The 23,903-nt window shown below is 42.7% G+C and overlaps 1 protein-coding gene and 1 pseudogene across 4 annotated transcripts in view; both read right to left on the reverse strand.

The window, feature by feature from the left end:
- The window catches only part of SHLD1 (shieldin complex subunit 1), a 57,583-nt gene that overhangs the window by 3,561 nt on the left and 30,119 nt on the right, over positions 1–23,903 (reverse strand). Inside the window, exons 3-4 of one of the 4 annotated variants that reach the window (XM_072943560.1) lie at positions 23,004–23,080; positions 17,518–17,556 (exon numbers count right to left, since the gene is read on the reverse strand). The exons of 1 other annotated variant lie outside the window; for it this stretch is intronic. In XM_072943560.1, the coding sequence (XP_072799661.1) occupies positions 17,545–17,556; positions 23,004–23,080 (89 nt within the window). In that variant the 3' untranslated portion in view covers positions 17,518–17,544. Of the gene's footprint in view, positions 1–17,517; positions 17,557–21,116; positions 21,831–23,003; positions 23,081–23,903 lie in introns of those variants that run through there. 2 more of the 4 variants (XM_072943561.1, XM_031675077.2) reach the window with 2 other exon arrangements.
- LOC102532935 (10 kDa heat shock protein, mitochondrial pseudogene) lies at positions 14,370–15,123 on the reverse strand (annotated as a pseudogene).

Below are 23,903 nucleotides of genomic sequence, written 5' to 3' on the forward strand. Positions count from 1 at the left end.
GTCCAGAGCTTGTCAGATGTACTTGCTAACAGGTGGTACTGCTATAGGGAGCCAAGGGGTGAGGAGCAAGGGTCCCACAGCAGCAGGGTGAGGTGTCCCTTCCCGCCTTCTCCCCCACGGATGATCTGGTCCTGGGGTATAAGGCAGGAAGCCAGGGGCTGAGAAGGGTTAAGGAGGAGAATGAAGGAGAGAAGGGAGAGTTCCCAGTAACACTTGGAAAGGTGGAGAGTTCCCGAAACTGCCCACCAGGGGCAGCCGTTTATACGGAAACCTCCTTGTAGCTGAGCACGGACTTATTAAGTAACTGGTCAATCACTCTGGTATGCAGATTTACAATTTTTCATCTGGGCTTCATTTTTATATGCCATTTAATTTTTGAAATTCAGCATCCATGAAAGAACCTAAAAAAATTAGCCAGTCTCTTCCATTTTTCATGCAAGTGTCAGGCAGACTGAAATCCATCTTCAAAGAAGCCGTCCCTCTCCTTTCCAGAAGAGCAGTGACAATGCAGGTTGAGTTATTTACTAGGACAGTTCTTTTGAATACTGTCTCTGGTTCATTTCGGTCTTGATTTCCTTTTAATATTTGTTTTACTACCAACTACAAAGCCATCTCTCTAATCATGTGGCCATTGTGGACTTTTGGACACATACTGTTTCTTCACCAGGATATAAAGCTAATCACTTCTTTTCCTGACGCACCTACACGTGGACAGAATGATGGATCTTTGACAAAGTCGCTCCGTTCCTGCTCAGCAGTGCATCCTCACAGCTATATTCAAACCCCATCTTATTCTACCTGTTGCTAGAGCTCAGACTTGTAGGGGTCTCAACTGGGGACAGTGATGTTTACTCTAGGGACAGACTGGGGATGTTTTTGTGTCAGTGATTGGAAAGTGCTACTTGCATTTAGTGAGTAGGGTCAGGGATGCAAACATTCTGCAATGCACAGGACAGTCCCATACATCAAAGAACCATCCTTCCCCAAATGCCAACAGTGCTCCCCCCAGAGAGGAACACTGGCTCAAAGAATTGTGGAAGGAGTGGGAAGTGAATGCTGAGTTGCACTGCATTGTCACCAACTTGCCTTGTGTTCCCCGAGGCACTTGGCTATCCATCCCCACACAGTGAACGCCTTTCTTGCTGGCACTTATTTGCACCATACATTCCTTCCCTCTCAGACCTTGAGATGGCTTTCTTCCCCCCGAGTTCCAACGATTTTGGCATTACTTAAATTGGGTGAAATTTCTTTTTTACTTCAATATGCTTTCCAGCGTGAATAGATTTCTTTAGGATTTGCTAGAAGAAAGGGAGAAGGCTGGGACTCGATCTAACAATGCTTTTGTGTGCATTGCTTCAAGGTCACCTAGCTATCAGAGCATGTTTGTTAAATTTTCTTTCAACCAAGGAGAGAAGAGATAACAAAAAGATGTTTGACATTCTTATAAATCTAAAAATATGTTTATGTCTTTAGGAGTCATAGACGCTAATTGGAGTTCAGTAATCCAAGACCAACAGTTAGCAGGGAGCAGGAGATTAATGGTTGCATTCTGCGAGATGCCATTAGCCTTCAGAAGCCCAGGTATTTAATGGGGGTTTCTTCCAGCGAATCTTCCACGGCTACTTCTGTGGTTGATAAATACACCGCAGGATTTTCTCTCTATGAAACACTTTAGCCTTCAACTTTAACAAGTTTCCTTTAAGTAGATTTGATATTTAGAATTCTGTCTCTTTCGTGCACCAGCATCAGTAGCCACCCACTCTGCCTTATTTGTCCACAGTTTCTTTTACCAGCAACTGCTAATTGGGAGGATCTGTGATTCCAAGGTTGTACAGAGCTGAGACTTAATAAAAAACACAGAGAGTTATCAGGATTTAAGGAAAGAAGAAATATGTGGTTTGTATGGTCGCCTGTGTTGCTTGGAGAGGGAGCCACCCCTCTCTTAGGGCGCTGCATGGCACACTCCTGAGAGTGGCCCTGCTGCCATGGTTTGTCTGTTGGAGGCTCCCTGGGTTCCGTGTGGCTCTAGGAAAAAGTCACGGGCATGAGGACAAGGTGAGTGGGAGGAGGGGGCATGTCCTGGTCATCAGTGGTCACTTATTAGCACACTTCGGCTGCAGTGACTCATCTCCTTCATGACAGTTGTCAGAAGGTCTCTACACAGGTGACACCAATTTTAGCATATTAGGGGCTGTGGCCCGAGGATCTGGGGCCCCACTCTGCTGGGCTGCATCCTCCTGCTCCAGATCTCACTTCCTTTTCCTTCATACCCTCTTCTATTCCTCTCATTCCTGCCACCTGACTCTGTACTCTGTGCAGGAGAAGAGGAGTGAACAGGATCACTGGATGAACAAGAAGAAGTCCTACCTCCAGCCCTACAGGCTCATGGAACTCTGACTGGTGCTAGATTGCCCTGCATCATTTGCTCGAGAAATCCACTTCTCTCCTGATTCTTGAGTACATCAAGAACATTCCCTCTTCAGAACCGGTGCACTTGCTGTTCCTCCACATGGAACATGCTTTCTCCACACATCTGCATGCTTGGTTTCCTCCCCACCTTCCTGTCTCTGCTCAGATGTTACCTTCTCAGCGAGGCTTTCTGTATTAGTTAGGCTGGGCTGGGTTATGCTACATAACAAGCAAGCCCCAACTCTCAGTGGGCATAAAACAACAAGGGGTTATTTCTTATTACTTGCACTCTGTGTCATACTACAGGTAGATCTCTATCATCCTTGCTGTTACCCTGGAAGCCAGGCCAAGGGGGCAGCCACTGTCTCAGCATTGCTTAGTGACTGTGCAGTGGAGGGAAAGGAGCACAGTGAAGATGGTCACTGGGTGAGCCCTGTCGCTTCTGTTCACATATCATTGCTGTTGTTAAGTTGTATGGCCAAGCCTGATTTCTAAAGAATGATGGAAAAGTCTACTGTAGGGAGAGGCAGTGAACAATAATTCAGTCTACCATACTTTCCTTGACCACTTTATTTAAAATTGTACTTCCTCCACCCTCCTAGACCCTGGCTGTCCCTAACTCCCTTGTTTGCCTTATACTTTCTATACAAACCTAACAGCATCTAACGATATATGATTTGTTTATTTGTGTGTTATTACTAGGGTGACCAGTATTCACTAGGGTGACTGGCAGGTTTGCCCAGGACAACCCCAGTTTATTGCCTGTTGTCTTAATTAATTATTAATAGCACCCTCTTGCACTCTCAGAAGGGCCCTGGATTACACAATCCATGATGTGACTACAGGTATCATGAATACAGTGCACACACAAGCTGATGCTGGAGGAGTGAGGCAGATATATCTGGGTCAACAGTGAGATGTTCCACTGCCCATCCCTGGGGTGGGGGTGGGGCTGAGTTTTGATGCCAGAAATAATCCCAGTCTGTGGTATAAATAACACTTCTACAGACTTTTGTTGTTTTGCTTTTGGTAACTCTTCCATGGACTTGTTCTCCTGCTCCGAGACAATCCTCTCTTCCTTTCCCCTCTTTTTCACACTTGGCATTTCTCCTACCCCCTTGCTGTTGAAGAACATCTTGATTACTGCCCTGCAAGTGAAGGGCCTCAATTCACTCACCCCAATGGCAAACCTGCTTAGATTCCTCTTTCTGGTTGCATCTGTCTGCCACTCTTCCAGGAATAATACCAACCTTGGAGGCAACTTCCTTCCTATCTTATTAATAACATAAAATTAATGTCAAAAAAAAAATCAACCAGCTTAAGCCTCCTTTTGCCTGATTGCAACCCTGATGGTTTATACGTTTTAGAATTTGCAACTGTTCTTTTAAGGACAAAAACCACATACTCCTAAGAGGGGCAGGGAGTTGTGAACATCAAGATATTTAATCCAAATTAATACTTCAAAGGGTGAATGGTCTGGTCAGGTGCTTTGGAAATCACATCTACGTCTGTACATATTTACATCTGAAAGCGAAAACTGGATGAATCACCTGTGCTGTCACCTTTCATCTTAATGACGAACAGATGCAATGCACAGGGGACAGAGGCCTCTAAAAGGCAACCGCTGAGAAATAAAACGATGCTGGAAAAGTACAAAAGTAAGTGCGATGAGTGAACAGCCTTAACATTAAGTGCCCGGGGCAATTAATAAGGTCAGTCTGTACTGTCTGATTTGTGAGTTACCTTTCCTTTACCTTGGCATTTTATGTTTTTTTCCTAAGAAATTAAAATGTTCTAAAAATTACAGGGAATTATAACATCCAAGTTCGCACCACTCCGAATTGACACTTAACATTTGGTCATATTTGCTTCAAGTCTTTTTTCTTATGAAAGAATTAGACAATTCAATTAAAGTTAACCACTTCTACACAGAAACTGATTCCTTCCAGCCCATTTTTATACCTGACGTATTTATGTATCCACACGCAAGACAGAGCGTTGCTTTGTGTGTGACGGTCATTTTAATTTTATTTCCAATGTACAAAGTTTTGCTTTTTTTCACTCAGCCTTATGCTTTTTTACTTCTAGCCACGGTTGATATACATATATGTGCATCTGCTTTATAGTATTTTAATATAGGAACCTGTGGCATTAATTTTCATCCGTTCTCTTGCTGAAGGACACGTAGGCTGTGTCTGATTTTTCACTATCACAAACAAGGCCTGACCGAGCCCCTGTGCACTTGTGGGAGGCTTTCTCTGGAAATACGCCCAGAAGCGGAATTGCTGAGTTGAAGGACATGGGCGTTTTCAGTTTCACTAGTTCCTGCCAAATTGCTCTCCAAACTGGTTGTAGCATTTACAGTCCCACCAGCAGTGTCTAGGTTTTCCTGCTTCTCCGTGGCTTTGCCGAAGCCTGATAACTGTCAGGCGGTTCAAGTCGTGTGTCCTTATTTGGGCTCACATTTCCCTGATGACTCGTTAGGCTGAGCGGCTCTTCGGTACATCATGGGCCACTCGGGTTTCCTTACGGCGAACTGCCTGTTCATATCCTTTACCATTTTTCTACTGGGTTTTTGTCTCTTTTCCATCTTCTTTTTAATAGTGTACAAAATGAACTGCAAAGAAAACAGTATCTTTTCTCCAATTAATCTCTTGACTAGATTGTTCCAGTCTAAAAGGGATTAAAAAAAAATGTGAACGTGAAAAAAAGACTTCGTGAGAAGCTTTGCGTTCTCTTTTTGTTTTGATGGCAAAACTTCTCAAGCAAAACAACAGTCATGGTGTCGCTTATCACCATCAAAAAGTGGTACTGCGTTTCTAGTCCATTTAATAAAAAAAAGTCATACACCAAACCTCATCCGGGGGAGTGGGGGATGCGCCCAGCTTACACAGTCTCATTTTCCAAATAAGAAAATCGAGACAAGGACCAAGTCTCCGGAGTCACTTGATGAAGGGGCTGGCAAAGAGAACATGAAAAAGGCTAGTCTGCTCATTCATTTTCTTCATTAAAGTCATCTTCCTATGGCTACCATTATACCACTGCCATAATGGGGACCAGTGATAGCTGTACATGTGGGAGATGATGGCCAGGCAGGGGGTTCAAAAGCCTCCCTAGATGATTCGTAATCAAAGTTTAGGAACCAAAGGAGCCTAAAAATGCTTAACAATTCTCTCCTTTACAGTGAGACGGAGGCTTAGCCTGAGGCTTCATTTAAAACAGCTTGGTTTTGCATTTTGTTAAGTAGTAACCAAGTTAATGGAACAGAAGCTGACCCTTTTACAGCTAGAAAAGCCATGGGGAGTTGCCTGGTCCAATTTTCACTTTCTGGACCAGAGCCTTTTAGTCTGAGCTGGAACAAGACCTGTGAGCCCTCTACCCCGTCCACGCTCTGGGCATCGGGAGCCCTCAGGAGGGATGACAAGGCCGTCAAACAAGGGACCTGAGAGACACTCCTTCAGGAGCCATTAGGAATCTGCAGCTTCACAGGAACATTTACAGCAATCATTTTAGTGTTTTCCGCCCACCAACCCAATGGCTTTTAAAATCTCATTTACATGGGATGTTTCAGCAGATTTGTTTCATAGCCTGGCCTAGATAGTAAGGAACAATTGTGAGCAGAAAGAAAAAGCAAATGATTTGGATCTAGGTTGCCGTGGCAACACTGCTATTTTTGAATATGACTGTTTACTTCAGCGGACTTAAGTTAAATGTGAGCTGCTAATTAAGATGATGCTCGGAAACTTAAACCTGAACCTCCACTGTAAGAAGAAGAAAAAAAAAAGCACTTTGAAAATGATGCTTGAAGTGTTGCTGGAGACACATTTAGCAAGAAGATCATTCCCCTTTGCTGGGGAAGCAGAAACCTGATTCTTTTTCCTCGAAGAGGAATGAGGGCCTACTCACAATCTGTCCAAATCTGCAAGTTAATATTTCCTAATTTTAAGATTTAAAGAGGAACAGAACAGAATTCGTATCAAAACAAAGCCAGTTCCAGGGTTGACACCAGCAGAAAGACTTTCTGGGACTGTGATGGATGAGGGAAGTCCGATGATTTTCTACACATGGCCGTGTTTATGTCTGTATCTGTGTAAACAGATTTCACTTCACATCAAATCAAAATCAAGTGTATCTATGAAGGAACAGATTGAATTGTAAACAAATACACCAGAATATAAACATGTATTGAGTGATTCCCCCTGCAGAGTAATCACCCCCAGGGAGGGGAGGCAAGCTCTTATTTTAAAAATGCTGACATTACTGAGAACATGTTGGAGCCTCTTAGAAAGTGTCCTTGTTTGCTCTGGAAGCTTCTTCCGGATGTCCTCATGGGTGGCACATCTCCATCCTCAGAGGATGGAATTACCTTTTTGGAAAATGTCAAGAGGCATTAGGAGTGAAATCTGGCCCATGACGTGGGTGATCATGCAGGGTAACATGGCATAAGAAGCAAGGTTTAGTTCCAAAAGGAAATTGCTTTTCTTATGTTTCACATGCGGATTCTGAAAGCAGCTCTCACAAGGGGATTCCAAAGTCAGTTCTATGCTATGGCAGGCAGCACGGTTTCAATATACACTCAGATTTGTTACCTTAAAGGACAGACTAATGTGGATTTAAGTTCTGGCCTTGGTAAAAAAAAAAAAAAAAGCTCATAGTCATAGACCAGAACTCTGAGGGGGGAGGGTATAGCTCATTGGTAGAGTGTATGCTTAGCATGCATGAGGTCCTGGGTTCAATCCCCTGTCCCTCCATTAAAAAATAATAATAAACAAATAAATAAATAAACCTAATTACCTCCCCCAGCCCCCCCCCCAAAAGAACTCTGAATGCTTTTGTCCTGACAAATAAGATGCTGGCGAGTGTGGACTTTGTATTTAGAAGATTTGCATTTGAGTCCTACGATGGCCATTTACTGGCAATGTGACCTTGGACAAATTACTTAACATCTCTGGATTTCTACACCCTCATCTTTATTTATTTACTTATTTATTTAACTTTTTCTTATTGAGCTATAGTCATTTTACAATATTGTGTCAAATTCCAGTGTAGAGTGCAATTTTTCAGTTATGCATGAACATGCATATATTCATTGTCACATTTTTTTTTCGCTGTGAGCTACCACAAGATCTTGTATATATTTCCCTGTGCTATACAGTATAATCATGTTTATCTATTCTACATTTTGAAATCCCAGTCTGTCCCTTCCCACCTCTCGTCCCCTTGGCAACCACAAGTTTGTATTCTATGTCTATGAGTCTGTTTCTGTTTTGTATTTATATTTTTTTTTTTAGATTTCACATATGAGTGGTCTCATATGGTATTTTTCTTTCTCTTTCTGGCTTACTTCACTTAGAATGACATTCTCCAGGGATATTCATGTTGCTGCAAATGATGTTATGTTGTCGGTTTTTATGGCTGAATAGTATTCCATTGTAGCCCTCATCATTAAAATGGGGATAATAATAGCTCCTCCTTCATAGGACTGTTGTAAGAATTAAATGATTTATTAATATAAAGCCTAGCTTGCAGTAAGTGCTCAAGAAATAAAAGCTACTTTGTAACTACCATAGTGACGAGAGTTGTTACATGTATCAGGGTATTTGTCATTTAGCATCTCAGATTTTTAAAAAAATTTTTTTGTTTTTTGGGGGGAGTTTGTTTTTTGGGGGGAGTAATTAGGTTTTGTTTGTTTGTTTATTCATTCATTCATTCATTCATTTATATGGAGGTACTGGGGATTGAACACACGACCTCTTGCATGATAAGTATGTACTCTACCACTGAGCTATACCCTCCTCTCTAGCATCTGGGATTTTAAAAAGTGAATTGTAAATGCTCCAATATGTCTATTTTGCAGTGATAAATACATATCATAACAAAAGTCCAGACAAACAAGCATTTATCCCCGACTGGAAGGAACATCACCTTTACCAATAGCTACTGCCCCATCCTGGCGTCAGAGCTGACGGGGTGAATCATAGTGAACACCACCCATCTCACAGCAGTAGGACTGTGACTGCAGAGAGGTCCCAAGTGCATGCTTGGCAAAGCAAACACAATCCCAGCGTGGGTGGAAACAGCAGGTGCCTCAGTGTGTGGGCATGTCAAACACAGAAGCCCAGGCTGCCGGAGCCCTCCAGCTGTCCCCCACCACGTCCCCCCAGGAGCACCAGCACCAGAGAGTGGGCGGGACTGAAATGACTCAACCTCCAGGGAGCCTGATGGTGGTGGTGGTTTTTGGAAGTAGATGGAAATCAAGTGAAGAGATTCAGGGAAAAGTTTAGGTTAATAAATACACTGAAGAAAGAGAGACCAGCTACCTTAAAAAAAAAAAAGACTGAGAAACTAGGCAGATAGATCTTGGGTTCACAGAAGAACTGCTGGTTGAGTCAGAACTGAAGGGCTTAGTTACATTTTCAAAAGCGAGACGAGCCTGGGAAATACAATGAGCAGCTCCAGGAGCTCCTCACTGCTCAGTCTCCTTCCCTCACCTCCCTCCTCCCACTGACAGTTGAATCTGAAGAAGGGCAAAGCTTTGACCCCCCTATTCTGTAACAAATAACTTCAGAGAACACGGAAAACTCAGAGGAAGTGGGGAAAAAAGCCACAAATAAAAATTTAAAATAGCATAATATACAACCTATGCAGAAAAGGCTTATGAACAGCAGAGAAACGAAAGCTGAGGCTGACTGAATGGCAGCAAATATGGGCTGTGAGAGGCTCAGGATGTACTTATGTTGAACATGTTTCTAACACGGAAACATGAGCTACACGAGGGCTAAGAGTGGGTGCAAATATGGAACTGAATTTCCATCTTTACAAGGACATGAAAAATCCTTCCTGTTACCAAATACCTAAAAATGCTGGCTAAAATACTTTTAAAAAATCTCTTAAAATGCATGATTGAGCTGGAATAAAGTAAAGAAAGTCCCTGGAGATCAAAAACAAAACAAGAGCGGATGTTCCAAGGGTAAGTGAATCCTGAGCTGGTGGCTCAGCTTCAATGGCCACACAGCATTCAGGATACAAAGCCTAGATCGTGGCAAGATGGGGTGCTTGAAAGGAGATCACTGCACAGGGCTGACAGCCCTGACGTTCCACCCTCAGAGAAAAGATGAACTAGAACAAAACATACCTTGTAAAAGGATGCAGTAAAAAAAAAAAAACTTGTCTGTTTTGGCTTTGCTCTAAGTGGGGAGAAATGGAACCATCTCTCCAGAGAGTTAACCATGAGCCAGACCTCACATCTGTTTGTGGCCTGAGTTGACACTATTCTGTGGTCTAAAATCCTCTAAGCCAGGGCTTTATTTTAGTATGGTTCCAGACAGATGTGCCCTCATATGTTTAGAGAAAGCAAGTGAAGATCCTCTTTAAAGGAATGTACTCCCACTTCAAATCTCAAAAGAAACCCTACACAGAAAGTTCCATGGAATATGAGTTTACAATAAAAATGATACTCACAAAATACATATTGAAACAAGTTACCTTTATTGAGAGGGAGTAAACAAAAAGAACCAGTACCAGAATGAGACTCACAGAAACAGATTATGGAGTTAATAAGAAAGAAAATAGGGAATAGAAAGTTTGAGTAAAGAACAAGAGACTATGAAAAACAAGCAGGTAAATTAGAAAAGGAAACAAAAAAGCTTAGGAAATGTAAAATTATAATAATAGGTATTTATACCTCGGTAGATGGGTAAAACTGAAGATAAGACACTGTTGGACAGAGAATTAGAAAATGAACATCAGATGTGAAGATATTACACAGAATTTAACACAGAGAGACAGACAGGAGAAACAAAACAAAACAAAACAAATTTAAGAGTTATGTAAGTCAAAGTGAAATGTTCTAACATGCATCTAATTGGAATTTGAGAAAGAGATAACAGAACGTGGGAAAGGCAATGGACAATGAGTTAATGGGTGAGAATTTCTTAGAATTGATAAAAGCATGAATTCTCAAATTTAGCAATCCCAATGATTTGCAAGCAGGACAAATAGAAAGAACTCTATGGATAGGTACAAAATAAAACTGTGTAGATTATCAAAGGCAAAAATAAAAACCCTAGAACCATCCACAAGGAAAAGACAAATTACCTATAAATGAATGATGAGGAAGCTGACTCCACAGCAACAATGCAAGCAAGAAGGCAGAGGAATAACATCCTCAGAGTTCTAGAAGATAACTAGCAATCCAGGGCCACTCGGGAGGTGGTGAGGAAGTGAAGACATCAGGCTCTTAACTGGCCGTTGAACACAATGGTCAGTGTCACAGCCCGAGTGCCCGCAGATCCAAAGCGCATTTTCTAGGAGGGCTTACAATGGACAACAATCTACCACCGAGGATGATTCATGGGGATTTCACCTGAAGGCAGAAGAATGAGCTGCATAGACGTTTCATGTTTTCTATTCCTTTGGTGACGTGAGTCTGTGTAATTCACTAATACGGTCCAGCGATCCTTGCCACAGCATCCCAAAGCTAGACTTTGATCCCAGATTACGTATGATCACCTTCAAAAGTGCAGTTCATGTCCACTCTGCATTTTGTTTTTGAAAGTTTCGTTCTGTGATAAGTTAATTATGCAAAATCATTCAACTTCAAAGTTGTACTATTAAAAGTTGGTTTTATTAAAAATGTTGATGCTCTGAATGTTTTGCAGGTGTCGTTTTCTCTATAATCAACTGTTTCCATTTGTTTTTCAAAAATTACAAACTTGAACTGTGTGTTGAAGTCCTAACCACCCTTCATGTGGTGGTGTCTGGAGGTGGGGCCTTTGGGACGTAATTAGGTTTAGATGTGATCATGAGGGTGGGGTCCCCGTGACGGGGCTGGTGCCCTTCTAAAGAAGAAGAAGACAGAGTTCTCCCTTCGTGCTGAAGAAGGCAATGAGGACAGTGGGAAGGCAGCTATCGACAAGTCAGGAAGCGAGCCCCCACCAGGACCCAACCTGCCAGCACCTCGATCTTGGACGTCCTTGCTCCAGAACCAGGAGATGTAAATGCCTGCTATGGAAGCTACTCACTCTTTGTGGTGTCACTCCGGCCACCTGAGCCTGTGAAAACACAAGTCTGCTTCTTCCCGGGCAACGTTAACCCACCACACTGCCATTACCCATGCGGGCTTCACGAGGCCATCCCTGGAGGCACCCGGGGACACTGAGCACCTGCTCTGGGCACCCCGGCTCCGGTATCTCCAGTTCCACGTGTGAGGATGACCCCACTCCTTCTCCACATCCCAGCCTGTGATGAAGTCCACCTCACCTCCTGGAGATGTCATATTTCCTCTACCTCACATAATCTGCAGTTAGAGAAACCAAAGCCAGCTGTGTGTTAGCTGCTGAGAAGAAAAGCGAAAAGCGTGATTTAGAGAAAGTTATTTGCTGTGGTACAGAAAGAACAACCCGGCATTGAGGCTGCATTTTTTTTCATTTTTCAACCAGTCGAGTCAGGATGGCACAACTCCAGCCTGAAAACTATGTCTGTTTCTCCCCAGCTATATTCTAGATGATTAAGAAGTCTTTACTATCCTGTTTGCTTTCTGCCCTGGACCTCATGAGAAATGTTGATTCTTGAGAATGTGAGTTTTTGCTGCAGAGCCAAAAAATATTGACCATCTCTCCCTTTAAAAAAATAAATAAATAAAATTATGAACTTGATCTTCCTAACTCAGCTCGTGCTGCTGCCCTCGTGCCCTCAGCACTGCAATACTAATTGTTCAGCCACTGGCCCACAGACCAAGCACTCTTCTGGAAAACGGGGGAAAAATAACTATTTTCACTGTCTCGTGATACTCAATTTCTCTGAAGAGATCACATGAAAAAAGCAGTATAGCTTAATTTAAAGAAAGCAGTTAAACTTTCTTTTAGCCAATGAACTACGTCAATCGTAAGAAGATTGACATCACAAAGTTATTACTGGTGATATTTACTGCCTTATTTTTTTTTAAATTTTTTTTTGGTGGGGAGGAGGTAATTAGGTTTTTTTTTTTTTTTAATTTATTTTTAACTGAGGCATTGGGGATTGAATCCAGGACCTTGTGCATGCTAAATGCGCACTCTGCCACTGAGCTGTACCCTCCTCCTCCTGACTGCATGGGAAGATTTTGCTACCTAAGGTCCTCCTTAAATTCATTTCATTTCACACATAAATGAAATCGTTTTCTTGCATAAACCTAGAAAGGGGTACACATTTATAGGGGACTATGAAGAAGAAAAAAGAAAAAAATGACCTGGTTATACTGGTTTTTCCGGATGACTGAATATTTTTGATCTCTGAGTGGCAAAATCTCAAATGCATTTGAAACTTTAACTCCTAAAGGGAGCCAAACTCCCCCCCCTATGCAAGCAATAAATCCTTCATGTACATTTGTTTTCCTATACCTTGACCTGAGTAGTGGTTAATTGGGTATATACATATGTAGAAATCTATCAAGTTGTAACACATAAAACCTGTGTACTTCACTGTATAAAAATTGTATCTCAATTAAAAAAAATCTATACACACACATTCCCTGTCTTCAGTAAGTTTCAAATGTGACACATATATTAAGGTTTAAATAAAAAGATTCATAGGTGGTTCTAATGTTCATTTAACTTCTAATGTTCAGTTAGATTCAGCTGCCCTAAAACAGCTGGAACATGTCTTGATGAGAATAACCATTCAAAAAAAAAAAAAAAAAGACTAGCTGTTCAGCAAATGTTTGTTTCAACAATGAATAAATGAATGAATCAACAAACGGTGTTGTTCACGGTTGTTGAGAGAAAGCCCTAAGAATATAAAAAAAAAAAAAAGGCAGGCCAGATGTTTTAAGCACTTTAAATGCCTTATTAAACCTCACACAGCTCTAGCAGTAACTCGATCTTTCGCTGCAGCCAACGTCAATCACTTTGTCTACTTTAAGCAGAACAAGATGTATTAAGAAGAAGAACACAGTTCACATCACTGCTGGGAAAGCTGCAGAAACAGACACGGAGCTGAACTTTTAGGAGCTCCTCCTCTGGACAGCCGAAGGGGCTGCTGAAACATAAAGAAGCAGGAAGCTGCTGCCACAGAGGCTGCTCCAAACTCAGATTCTGCTACAATTTGGAAGCTTCCCAGTCGGGCAGCTGCCTGTTGAGCCAGGAAGCTATTACTGCAGTTGCCAGTTCCAGAACCACGCAGCCTCTGCCACACCCCACACCAGCCAGAAAGGGATGTCCCATCCCCCACCCTCTTCCCCCGTCATCTAGGTGTGAATTCGGAGGTTTATGGGGATGCATTGGATTAGCAGATCTAACTCCAGAACTCTAGCTGCAAGAGATTCTAGAAACGAAAACTTCCATCTTCTAGAAGACAAAGAAATCATGCTAGGAGGAGGCTGGAAGGGGCATCAAGCGGACCAATGGATAGACCGGCAGATAATGAGACTGAGGCACAGAGAAGAAGAAACGTGATCAAAGACACACAGCTGGTAAATGGCCAGGATTCAAAATCAGAAAGTCTGGTCCCAAAGACTAGTAAGACACAGAAGAGAATAATAGCACGGTGCAGAGGCAAGCTCACGGGTGTGAGGCCTCCAGTCCTGCCCACACACTTTCTTTCCTCATGAAGAGCAACTTCAAATTCAGTATTTATTAATCCTGACATCATTTCTAGAATTTTGTCTTGTAGTTTCTTATCTTCAAAATTCAAAAATGTATCATTAATTTATTTGACCATTTTATTTTGGTCTAGAAAGTGTTCTTACGTGTGTCAGGGTGGGGAGAGGGTGAGGGAGAAAACAAAACAAAACAAAAAACGTTTTGGCACCAACGAGTGACTGAAGCCATCCATACTCAGGCTTCAATAACCACCTCCAACTCCGGCGCTTCGTCATCATTCCATGGTACAAATTAAAGGAATATTTTTTTCCATTTATATATTTTTATTTGGAAATGTTTCAATCAGTACAGTGAAACTAAGTTTTAGAGACCCTGGGTGTCATTAGTTCGGATATCCATTCATATATTACAAAAGAGAGACATGGAAATTATTTACATGATGAAAAGATTTTAGAACTTCAGTGGAACAGGCAGCTCCATGTGATGCCATTATAGTAGTGACATTTCAGTCTACATATTTTCCAAGAATGTCACCATCTCTAGATAAGAAATAACCATTGTCATCTAGACTACATTGGTGTCCTCCATACTCTGGGAGAAGTAATGTATCTCCAACTTGCACGCTCACTGGTTGAATCTCTCCACCTTTTCCTTTAGAGCCCGATCCAACAGCTACTACTGTTGCCTGCAATACTTTTCCTTGAGATAAAAAGCATAATGCCTCCTTTGGTTACAGTTTTGGCTGCACTCCTTTCAACTAATACGCGGTCAAAGAGAGGAAGAAACTTTCTAAATGCCTGTCCTGCCACAACTCCGGCCACTGCAGTTCGTGCTCTGCAGCCGCAAGGAGAAACCATAAAGGGACATTTAAAAGTATCCTGATGTTATCTTCAGACTTCCTAATGAAACATTTACTGATTCTATTTTCATCAAAAGGTTTGAGAACTACGTTGGATGGAACTGAATGATGGTAATTTAGTCTCTGCTTCAAAAACTGACCATTATTCAGCTGTTATAGACTGGAAACATTGGGACCAAAGTTTGTGGTGTATTCTCTGTTACCTGAAACTGTATTTCCACACATCCTTAGCACAGTTCTGCCTGTTAGTCTGCCTGCCTATCTATCTATAATCTATCTCCATCTACTCACCCACCCACCCATCCCTCAGTGAGAATGACCCAGATTGCAGAATAAAAACATTAAACTGTATCCAAAATAAATATATCGGTAAATACAGACTAAGGCTGAGAGGTGTGAGGAGGGTCAGTTCTAAATCATAGGATGGAAATGTTGAAATCTGCCCACAAAGGAGAATGTGTCAGCTATTTTTAAAAGATTATAATTTGGAACAAAGACCCTTCTGGGGTGGAGGAAAGAGAAAATGCTTCATTTGACATGAAAACTTATAAATTGCAAATCTGTCGGTTTGGGAAGGGTAACATTTGCTGAAGGTTAAGTACATGGCAAAGGTACGTCATTAAATCTAAAATAATTAAAAAGCTCATTTTAGTATCACGTACATCTACTCCATCTTTAATAAGCACACAGCCTCACCAACCAGGAGCCGCAGTCCAGTCTATCTCCATGGTGCAGAAGGAAATGATAAATGTCTTCAGCTTGACTTCCAAGTGCGCCTGAATTAATCATTCCATGTGCAAGGGAAAATGGATTTGGTTAAACAAATGAGCCTGCCAGCCAAGGACATCAGCCAGATGCTGGACTAAATTTCATATTAATCAAATGTACATCAAACTGAATCAGTGACCTGTGCACAGAAGTAGGGCTGCTTAAAACGTATATTTTAATTCCTCATTTTTATGTTTATAAAAGTAATATATACTCAGAGCTTTTAAAAGTCACATGAGGCTAAAAGTTTGACCTTGACTTCCCTGCCCCTCTATCCTCCTTCCTGTCCCTCAGGGTCTCTATATTTCAACTTGCTGCTCCCTGGTTTTTAAATTCTTTTTATGTCTAGTAAATATGGTTTTGTATGCTAACGTGTCAGTCTTAGACATTGTACGTCGATGTCATTAGCGTCATGCACATGCACTCATATATGCACATTCAGTGTGTAAGTCACTCTAACTACATAAAGTTGATCACTGCTTTATTGTACAATGTTACTGTTTCTGTGCTTAATTGTTATTTCTCTTTCGCATTTACTTGCTTTGCTTTGTAACTATCCCTAACTCTACCCACACCCTCCGAGAGCCTCGCAGGGTAATTTCCACATGTCCCCCTGGCAGAATAGTCTTTTGGTTGCCCAGCCCTCTGAGAGCTCTCCACCCTCTGGCTCCAGCCTGCTCCACAGCTGTTGACCTGGGCCTGCCTCCCCTCTGTTGCTCTCCTAAAAGTTTTGTACTATTTCTATGGCGATTTCCTCTGCCCCACGTTCTGGGGTTTTTTTTGTTTTTTGGGGTTTTTTTTGCACATTTCTTCTGCTCTATCATTGTCTCTGTTTCTTCCGAGTTCTTTATTTCTCCTTAGTCTTGGTTTTTATATCTTATGATGGAGGACTTCCATAAGTATCTGATCTTTAATATTCGATTGTGATCTTTGGTTGTAAGTTCATAATTTAAGGGTGAGGCAATGAAAAGCTAACTGGAAGCTCTTGCCGTGGTAGGGCTTAAGAGACTGGTGGACTTCATATAGGGTGACTAGGAGTGACTCAGGTTTTCCAGAGGTGGATCCTCTCATCTCCACACTGGCCAGAGAGTGATGGATAAGGATGCTGCTTTAGACAGGAAGTTCCAGACAGTCCTCTCTGAGCAGACGGCATTTAACTGGAGCCCTAAATGCAATGAGGGAGGAAGCAATGTGACTATCTGGGCAGATGGGTTTCAGACAGAGGAGATGGCAAATGCAGAGTCCCTTGGAAAGAAACAGGTTTAGCAAGGGTGAGGACCAGCCAGGAGGCCATTGTGGGTACAGCGGGGTAAGCAAGATGGATACAGAAGGGACAATGTGCATTTATAATTTATGGAGATAATTTTCACATAGACCTTGTCAGAGATGTTAATAAGCCTAATATCAAAATATTTAGTGATATTTTATAAAAATGAATCTGAATCACTTTTACAGTATGAGACATCAGTTAAAAAAATCACCGTGTTCGGTTAATCAGGCAGGCCAAGAGTTATGTGAAATCACTTATCCTCGTTCAACCTTGTGAAGATTGTGAAAGGTGAAAACTCTATACCTCATAAACACTTACACTAGAGACTCTGAATAAGATATAAATCTGTACACACGCCTGCAATAAATCACCTTTGATTTATGTTGTTCATGCAGTTCATGTTGTTGAGAAAAATCGAAAGCTTAAAAAAGAAATAAAAACAAAAACAAACCCAACCAGTTGCCAAGGCAACAAGAAAACAAATTAGGCAGAAAATTTATTTTCCATCTCAGCCATACCGCATTCAGAAGCTGAGTATCTCCCTGCCCTGCTTTTGAAGTTCTGTTTAACCTTTCTTCAGTCATTCTTGGAGATGGAATGAGAACGGAGAATCCACAGAACCGTGGCCTTCACCAAAGCTGGGCAGCGGGGCAATGCGCTCAGAAGAGGCTCTACAAGAGAGGGGGCATGCACCCTGTGGGTCACAGGCTAAGGCGTAAGAATTACTTTCTTTACTTGGAATTATCCTGCGACTTTGCCTGTATTGAATCGTTTTACGGAGAACTTCCACTTACGAGCTAGACACCAAATGGTTGTTGAGAGACTGGAAGGTCAAATAATGTGCTGGAGGATGGCCAAATCCTTCCCGGCGAACTTCTGCAGTTTCAAAGAGTGACTCAGAGCTGACATTAAACGCCATCTGTGCTCCTCCACCAGCCACCCCGCTAAAAGCCCTGCCGCTCGCAGGCTGCCAAGCCTGGCCTTGATTCTCCCAGCTTCCTCTACCTGGAGACGGCTGCTCCTCGGGGACCGCTGCCCGTACGCCCCCTCTGTGAAGCCTCCCCAGTTCCCGGGGCAGAGCTGGCTGGTCCCACCCCACGTCCCGCAGTGCTCAGTGTTCGGCTCTCAGCGGCTCTTCCACATCCTACGGAAAGCTCGTGGGCATCTGTTTTCTTATCTGACCATGGCTTCCTAGACACAGGGACCCTCTCCTAGCTATAGTGGGACACTGTGCCTGACAAAGCCTGGGCGACATGGTCTTAGGGAATGAGACAGAATGAATTAATAACTGCTCCCGATTTTAATGCTAAAGAACAGTCCCCAAATACCAACAAAACAAGTAGTGGGCAGAATCTGGAAAGCTGGCGGTGGGTGGGAGGAGGCAACTGTGTCTGGTCCCAGCTCGGGCCCTGGCCGGCCACATGACTACTGAACCTCTCTCATTTTTCCAAAGGTGTCTTTAGAATACCACCTGTGTCCTGAGAGAGGGCAGCAGGTGTTCCACCAAAAAAAAGGGGGCTGGATTTTCTAATAAGTTCAAGATGGTGGGATTGAAAACACCACTGCAGACTTTGCACAAGAGTGTCTTCCTTGGAGGGGGACGGACGGAAGCGCCTGACAAATGCTGATGCCCTTTCATTCCTGTGCTCTTCTCACCCATCTACACTCTGTAGAGTTTCTTTTCCATCAGACTATAGATTACTTGTAATTAAAAAAAAAATTAAGCTACTTTACTAAAAGAGTTGGTCAAATTAGAATGTAACCCAATTGGATGAATTTGTATATTTTTCCCTATAAGTATTATGGAAACCATCCCTTTCCTAGGTCTTCTTCTGCATAAAAGTTACACACTATTAATTTCTCTATCAAAAAAAATTTTTTTTTAAACTTTGGAAAGTCATATTTGAAGAAAAGGATTCACAGGATAGGAGAACCGCTCACCCTGGGTGCAGGAAGGCTCCACTGTAAACCTTCCTCTCGCAGGCAGCTCTGTTCCAGCCCCCGGGGAGAAGGCTTAGGCATGAATGGTAGCTCCCCATCCGCCTTTCCAAACCCTGAGCGCTGCCTTCCTGATAAGGTGGGCATAAATTCCACACCTACGAACTCGCCCTGAAGCAGACATACGCATTCCAAAGGTCACAAAGATGAAGGGAATCAAATGTAAACAGGTGTGAAGTTTTGTCTCTTCAATGCGGAGGGCGGCAGACACATCTTAAATGAATGGGATTCCAGGCAAGAGAGTGTTAACGGCCATTTCAGGTAAGGGAGCCCAGGCCAAGGGTTAGACAAAACAGAAATGATAAACATGCAAATTCAAACTTCACCCTCTTTCTCTTTTCTACATCTCTTTCTGCAACTAGCCTTTCTGTAGCTATTCCGTGTGTGTGTGTTTCTCTGTCTCTCTCATGCACACAGCACAGGACTCACATTAGATGGACTCTGTGCAGGACAACCATTTATAATCACACGGTTAAGCAGAGGCTGAGAGATAACGCGAATGTCACGAGGATCCAACCAGAGCTGAGCCAGACAAATGCTGCGTCCACTAAGGTATCTGCAAGGTCAAGAGGAACAGTCTGTCAGTGTTCCAGGGGTGCTTTTTCTTGCCAATGAATACTCTCATTTAAATGACTATCATTTAAATACTTTAAGAGCCTAAAGAGAAACAGGAACAAAAACTCAGAGGAGTTTGGAGCGAAAAACTGAAGGAAGAGGCAGGAAGGACAGAAACAGGAGTCTCTCTTAGGCTATTTTGAGAGAAAAATGCCACCGTACAAGCCTGCACGGCATGTGCACCCAGGAGCACGGCAGATGGGGAGGTCCGGGTTGTGACAAGGAGGACAGAGAGGTCAGCCGCCTGGCACTGGGGTAGGGAAGGCAGTTACCACGTGGTTCCAGAAACATGAAGACCAGCACAGCCTTGGACGACTGACTGCCCAGAAACCTCTACCTGGAGAACCAGATCTTCGGCAGAGACCTAGGATGAATGGGATTTTAAGGTCTAAAAGATGTTGAAGTCTACGAGATCTAAAAGATCTCATGCTGCTTTCAGGATGCGACTGCGCACAATGACATTAGCACATGGAATGGCTCTACCCTGGGAGAACTCTAGGTCTCTTCAGTGATTCCAAACCACTGGAATGTATCCGCCAGCCATGCTCATCCCACAAATGTAAGCAGTGGATGAGAGAAGTTAAATATCGTGACATACTGTTGTACAGCAAGGCATGAAAGAAAGCTCAGCTCTTCATCCAAGGGACCCCTTCACACATGGAGAGTAAAGAAAACCAATGCGGGAACACATGTGGTTTCTACTCTACCCGAGAATCCTTCAAAAATTTGGAGAAGCCTCTCCTAAACTCACTTCCATTCCCCTTAGGATATGAAAATAAAACAAAATAAAATAGGAGAGAAGAGAACAGGGAGCACGAAAGCAGTGGCATCATAAGAAAAGCAAAATAAAACACAGCAAAGTAGCAAGAGTTTCTCTCTGCATGGAAGGATTACGGGTGTTTATCTTTTTCTCTGTGCTTTTTAAAAGTATTTCTCAATCTTCTGCAACAAACACGTAAACAAGGAAACTAAAATTTAAAGAGAGAGAGATCAAAGGGATTGGAGGAATCACACTGAGATGATGCAAAGGAAGCAACACAATTATTGCCACTTAAATGCAAATGCCTGCTCTGCCTCAGGCAGGGTCTCTGTTCATCTTCCTGTTTTTTTCAAGGGCAACCGTCATTTGTCAAATATTTATTAAATGTGCGCCCCATGCCTGACCCTGGAGAAATGAAAGGTGGGGCTGTTGTCCTCAACAAACTTGGAGTCAAGAAAGAATCCGAAGAAATAAAACACCTAGAGCACTATAAAAATGTTCTTTTGATGACGACTGTCATCTAGCTTATAGAGAAGAGAGGCAGTGCTGGAAAGAGTTTCCTGAACTGGGAAACTGGAGCTGACTCTAAAAGGAAAAGGGATTTGGCTGAACTGCCACGGTTCTCCACAAAATGACCACAGCTAGGCTGAAGTGTCTCCGTGGTTCCTACTGGTAGTATGTTTCTGCTTAAAGACAACGCAGTACTTGTGTGCCCTCGAACCTTCTGTCAAAGTGTCACTGTCAAGTTCTACCTTTTCTAATGAGTCAGCATGAAAATTATAGCAATGTCCTATTTTCAAATGGAAACATTTTACACGTTTTATTAAATAATAATATAAGTCTATGAAAGTGCCTAAATCATAGTTCTATTAATTTCCACAAACTGAACATACCCAGTATAACCAGCACTCAGATCAAGAAACAGAACAGCACCAGAACCCGAGGAGCCCCCTCCAGTTACTACCCTTCCAAGGGTTACTGTCATTCTGACTTCTAATGCCTAGGTTGCTTTGCCTTCTTTATACTGCACACAAATGGACTTAACACTGTAGATACAGTTGGTATCTGGCTTCCTTCACTCAGCCTTCTGTTTGTGACACCCCTCCATGCTGTTGTGTAGAGCAGCGATCAGTGCATCTTCAATGACGTGTGTGTTCCATTGTATGAATACACTGTACTGACCCATTCTGCTGCCGCTGGGCATTTGTGTGGTTTTCTGGTTAGGGCTGTTGTAATGAGTGCCGCCAGGACTGCTTCAGTGCATGCCCTTCCAGGCACACACGGGGGCATCTCAGCTAGGTGTGCACCTGGGAGTGGAGCTGCTGGGATGCAGGGTATACAAATGTCCCGTTTTTAGAGATACTGCAAGTACGTGTCATAGTCTATCTGAGAAATAAGGGCCCATCTCTGCTGTTTGCTTGCTCCTGGCTTTGAAGATGGAGGCAGGCCTGATCCAAGTCTGATCTTCTATCATTGGAGATGGAGGGCCCCTAAAGCATTCTGTTTTCATCTGCCTTAAAAATACTGTCTTCATGGACTTTGCCTATGCTTATTTTTTTCCTAAAGAAAAGGCTGTGAACCAAGAAGGGCAGGAGAAATTACACTGCTGTTAAAGGCAAATTATATGATAAAGGACAAGCTGTCTACCAAAACACAACTTATAATTAAAATTATCTTCAAAATAAATCCAATTATCCACATAAACCCAACCACTCACTGGTAAATTAATGACAAAATGACAATGTTGAGCTTTTAATTGCTACTATTGCAAAACCCCAAGCCTACCTTCCGTTATCAGGCAGAAAAGAGGCAATTATTTTGCAACAGATGCGCCAGTGAAACCTGTTACAATGCGGCCCTGGAGTTAACAGCTCCCAAGTTTATGAAGTCCATCTGTCTAGTTTTTTCAAGCTTTCACTTTAGACAATCCTCCCAACTAATTGCTTTTTGTTTTGTTTTGTTTTTGATCAGGGTCTTTTTCTAAGATTTTCAGTATATAAGCTTCATAAGAGCCCAGTTATCTCAAACATCAAGTTTAATTTCATTTTCAGAACTTTTTCTTTTTTTCCAGAATGTTAAAGCTCAAACAAACCACAGATGGAAAGATTACTGAGCAATGGTAGGGTTTAAATAAATTAAGGTTTCCAGGCTGTATTGCTACTTCCTATTTCCAAAAAGTAATCTTTTTCAGGTTATCAAACATCATTTATGACCTTTAAAGAGCTTCCTGAAGTCATTCATTCATAATAAAATCTGGTTAGCCTATTATGATAGTGAATAATGTAAAATGATGCCAGTTTTCAATTGTAAGACCTGATAATGTCTTTGACACAATTTCAATATTACTGAATAGGTTTGAAATGGTCCAAATAACAATCAAATATATTTTGCTTGGCACTGTGAGATTAAGAAACTACAAATACACACAATTAGAAAAGAGGAATAAGAAACAGAATAATTTTGGGAAGAAAATTTCCCCCAAGATTATATTCCCTGTGGAGATAAAAGGAAATGGGGATTTGTTCTTGGCACAAGACGGGCTTCCATTCAAGTAGAAAGGGCGGGTACTCTGACGGGAAAGCAGTAAGGAATGACTTGAGGGTCACGGAAAGCAGCTTCATGGGCCCTTCCATGGCACCTGGAATCCCCACTCTGCTGGCCTCCTGAGGTTACGACACATCACAGAGTATTGCGACCAATGTGTTTATTCATTCAACAGATACTTGTGAAGGATCAATTACGTACCATACACTGCTCTATGGTCTGGAGATTGTGTGATGAACAACACAGGTTATGGCCCCTGCCCTCATGGAGCCAAAGACCTAGAAGAGGAGGGAACACAAGGAATAAATGACTCCACAGATAAATTCTAAGAAGTGGCACACAGGGGCCCCAGCAACTAAATCTGTAAGGAGAGGGCGTCGGAGGCGGGCGTCCTGGTTACGTACAACATGCGACACAGTTAACCAGTGTTAAAGATGCTGAATCCATTATTCATAACCAACACCATCTGGAGCCAGCTAAGTGCTGTTTACTGCATCTCCTCATTAGTCATTTCAATACAACTAATTTTTTTTGAGCACTTGTTTCTATTTCAGCCACTTGGAGGCACCACAAAGGGATGCAGAGTTGAGTACGGTGTGGTCTCTTGAAAGAGCAGACGATCAAGCCTACCGAGGAAGCGGGCCCACGAGTAGTCCACCAGACCACAACGTGAAATGCAGCGTCATGAAGCGCTAAGGGACTCTAACGGGAGGCAGGGGACGACTGCAGAGAACCAGGGTATTTGGGCTGGAGCCTAGGATGATGTAGCGCTTCTCCAGGCCTAGAAGGAGGAACGGGCATTCTGGGCATAAGGGAATGGGCATGAAGAGTTGAAAGGCGGTGCAACAGGTCATGGTGTGTTTGATGAACAGCCTGCAGACTGGCAGGGGGGACCTGAGCAGGGGGGTATGACAACAGAGACAGGAGGGCCTATGGGTGGAGAGATGGGTGTGGGCCGACTGCAAGGGGCCGAGTGGGGGCTGTAGACCAGGGCACCTTGGGGCACTATGCAGATATCTGCCACCCACCCTCTGGTCTAGAGCCACTCCTTACCCGGTGTCACCCTGCTCTGCCCTGGGAGGCTGACTACGTGGACTGCAT

This window comes from Vicugna pacos, chromosome 19 (genome assembly GCF_048564905.1).
Source record: "Vicugna pacos chromosome 19, VicPac4, whole genome shotgun sequence".
NCBI lineage: Eukaryota > Metazoa > Chordata > Mammalia > Artiodactyla > Camelidae > Vicugna > Vicugna pacos.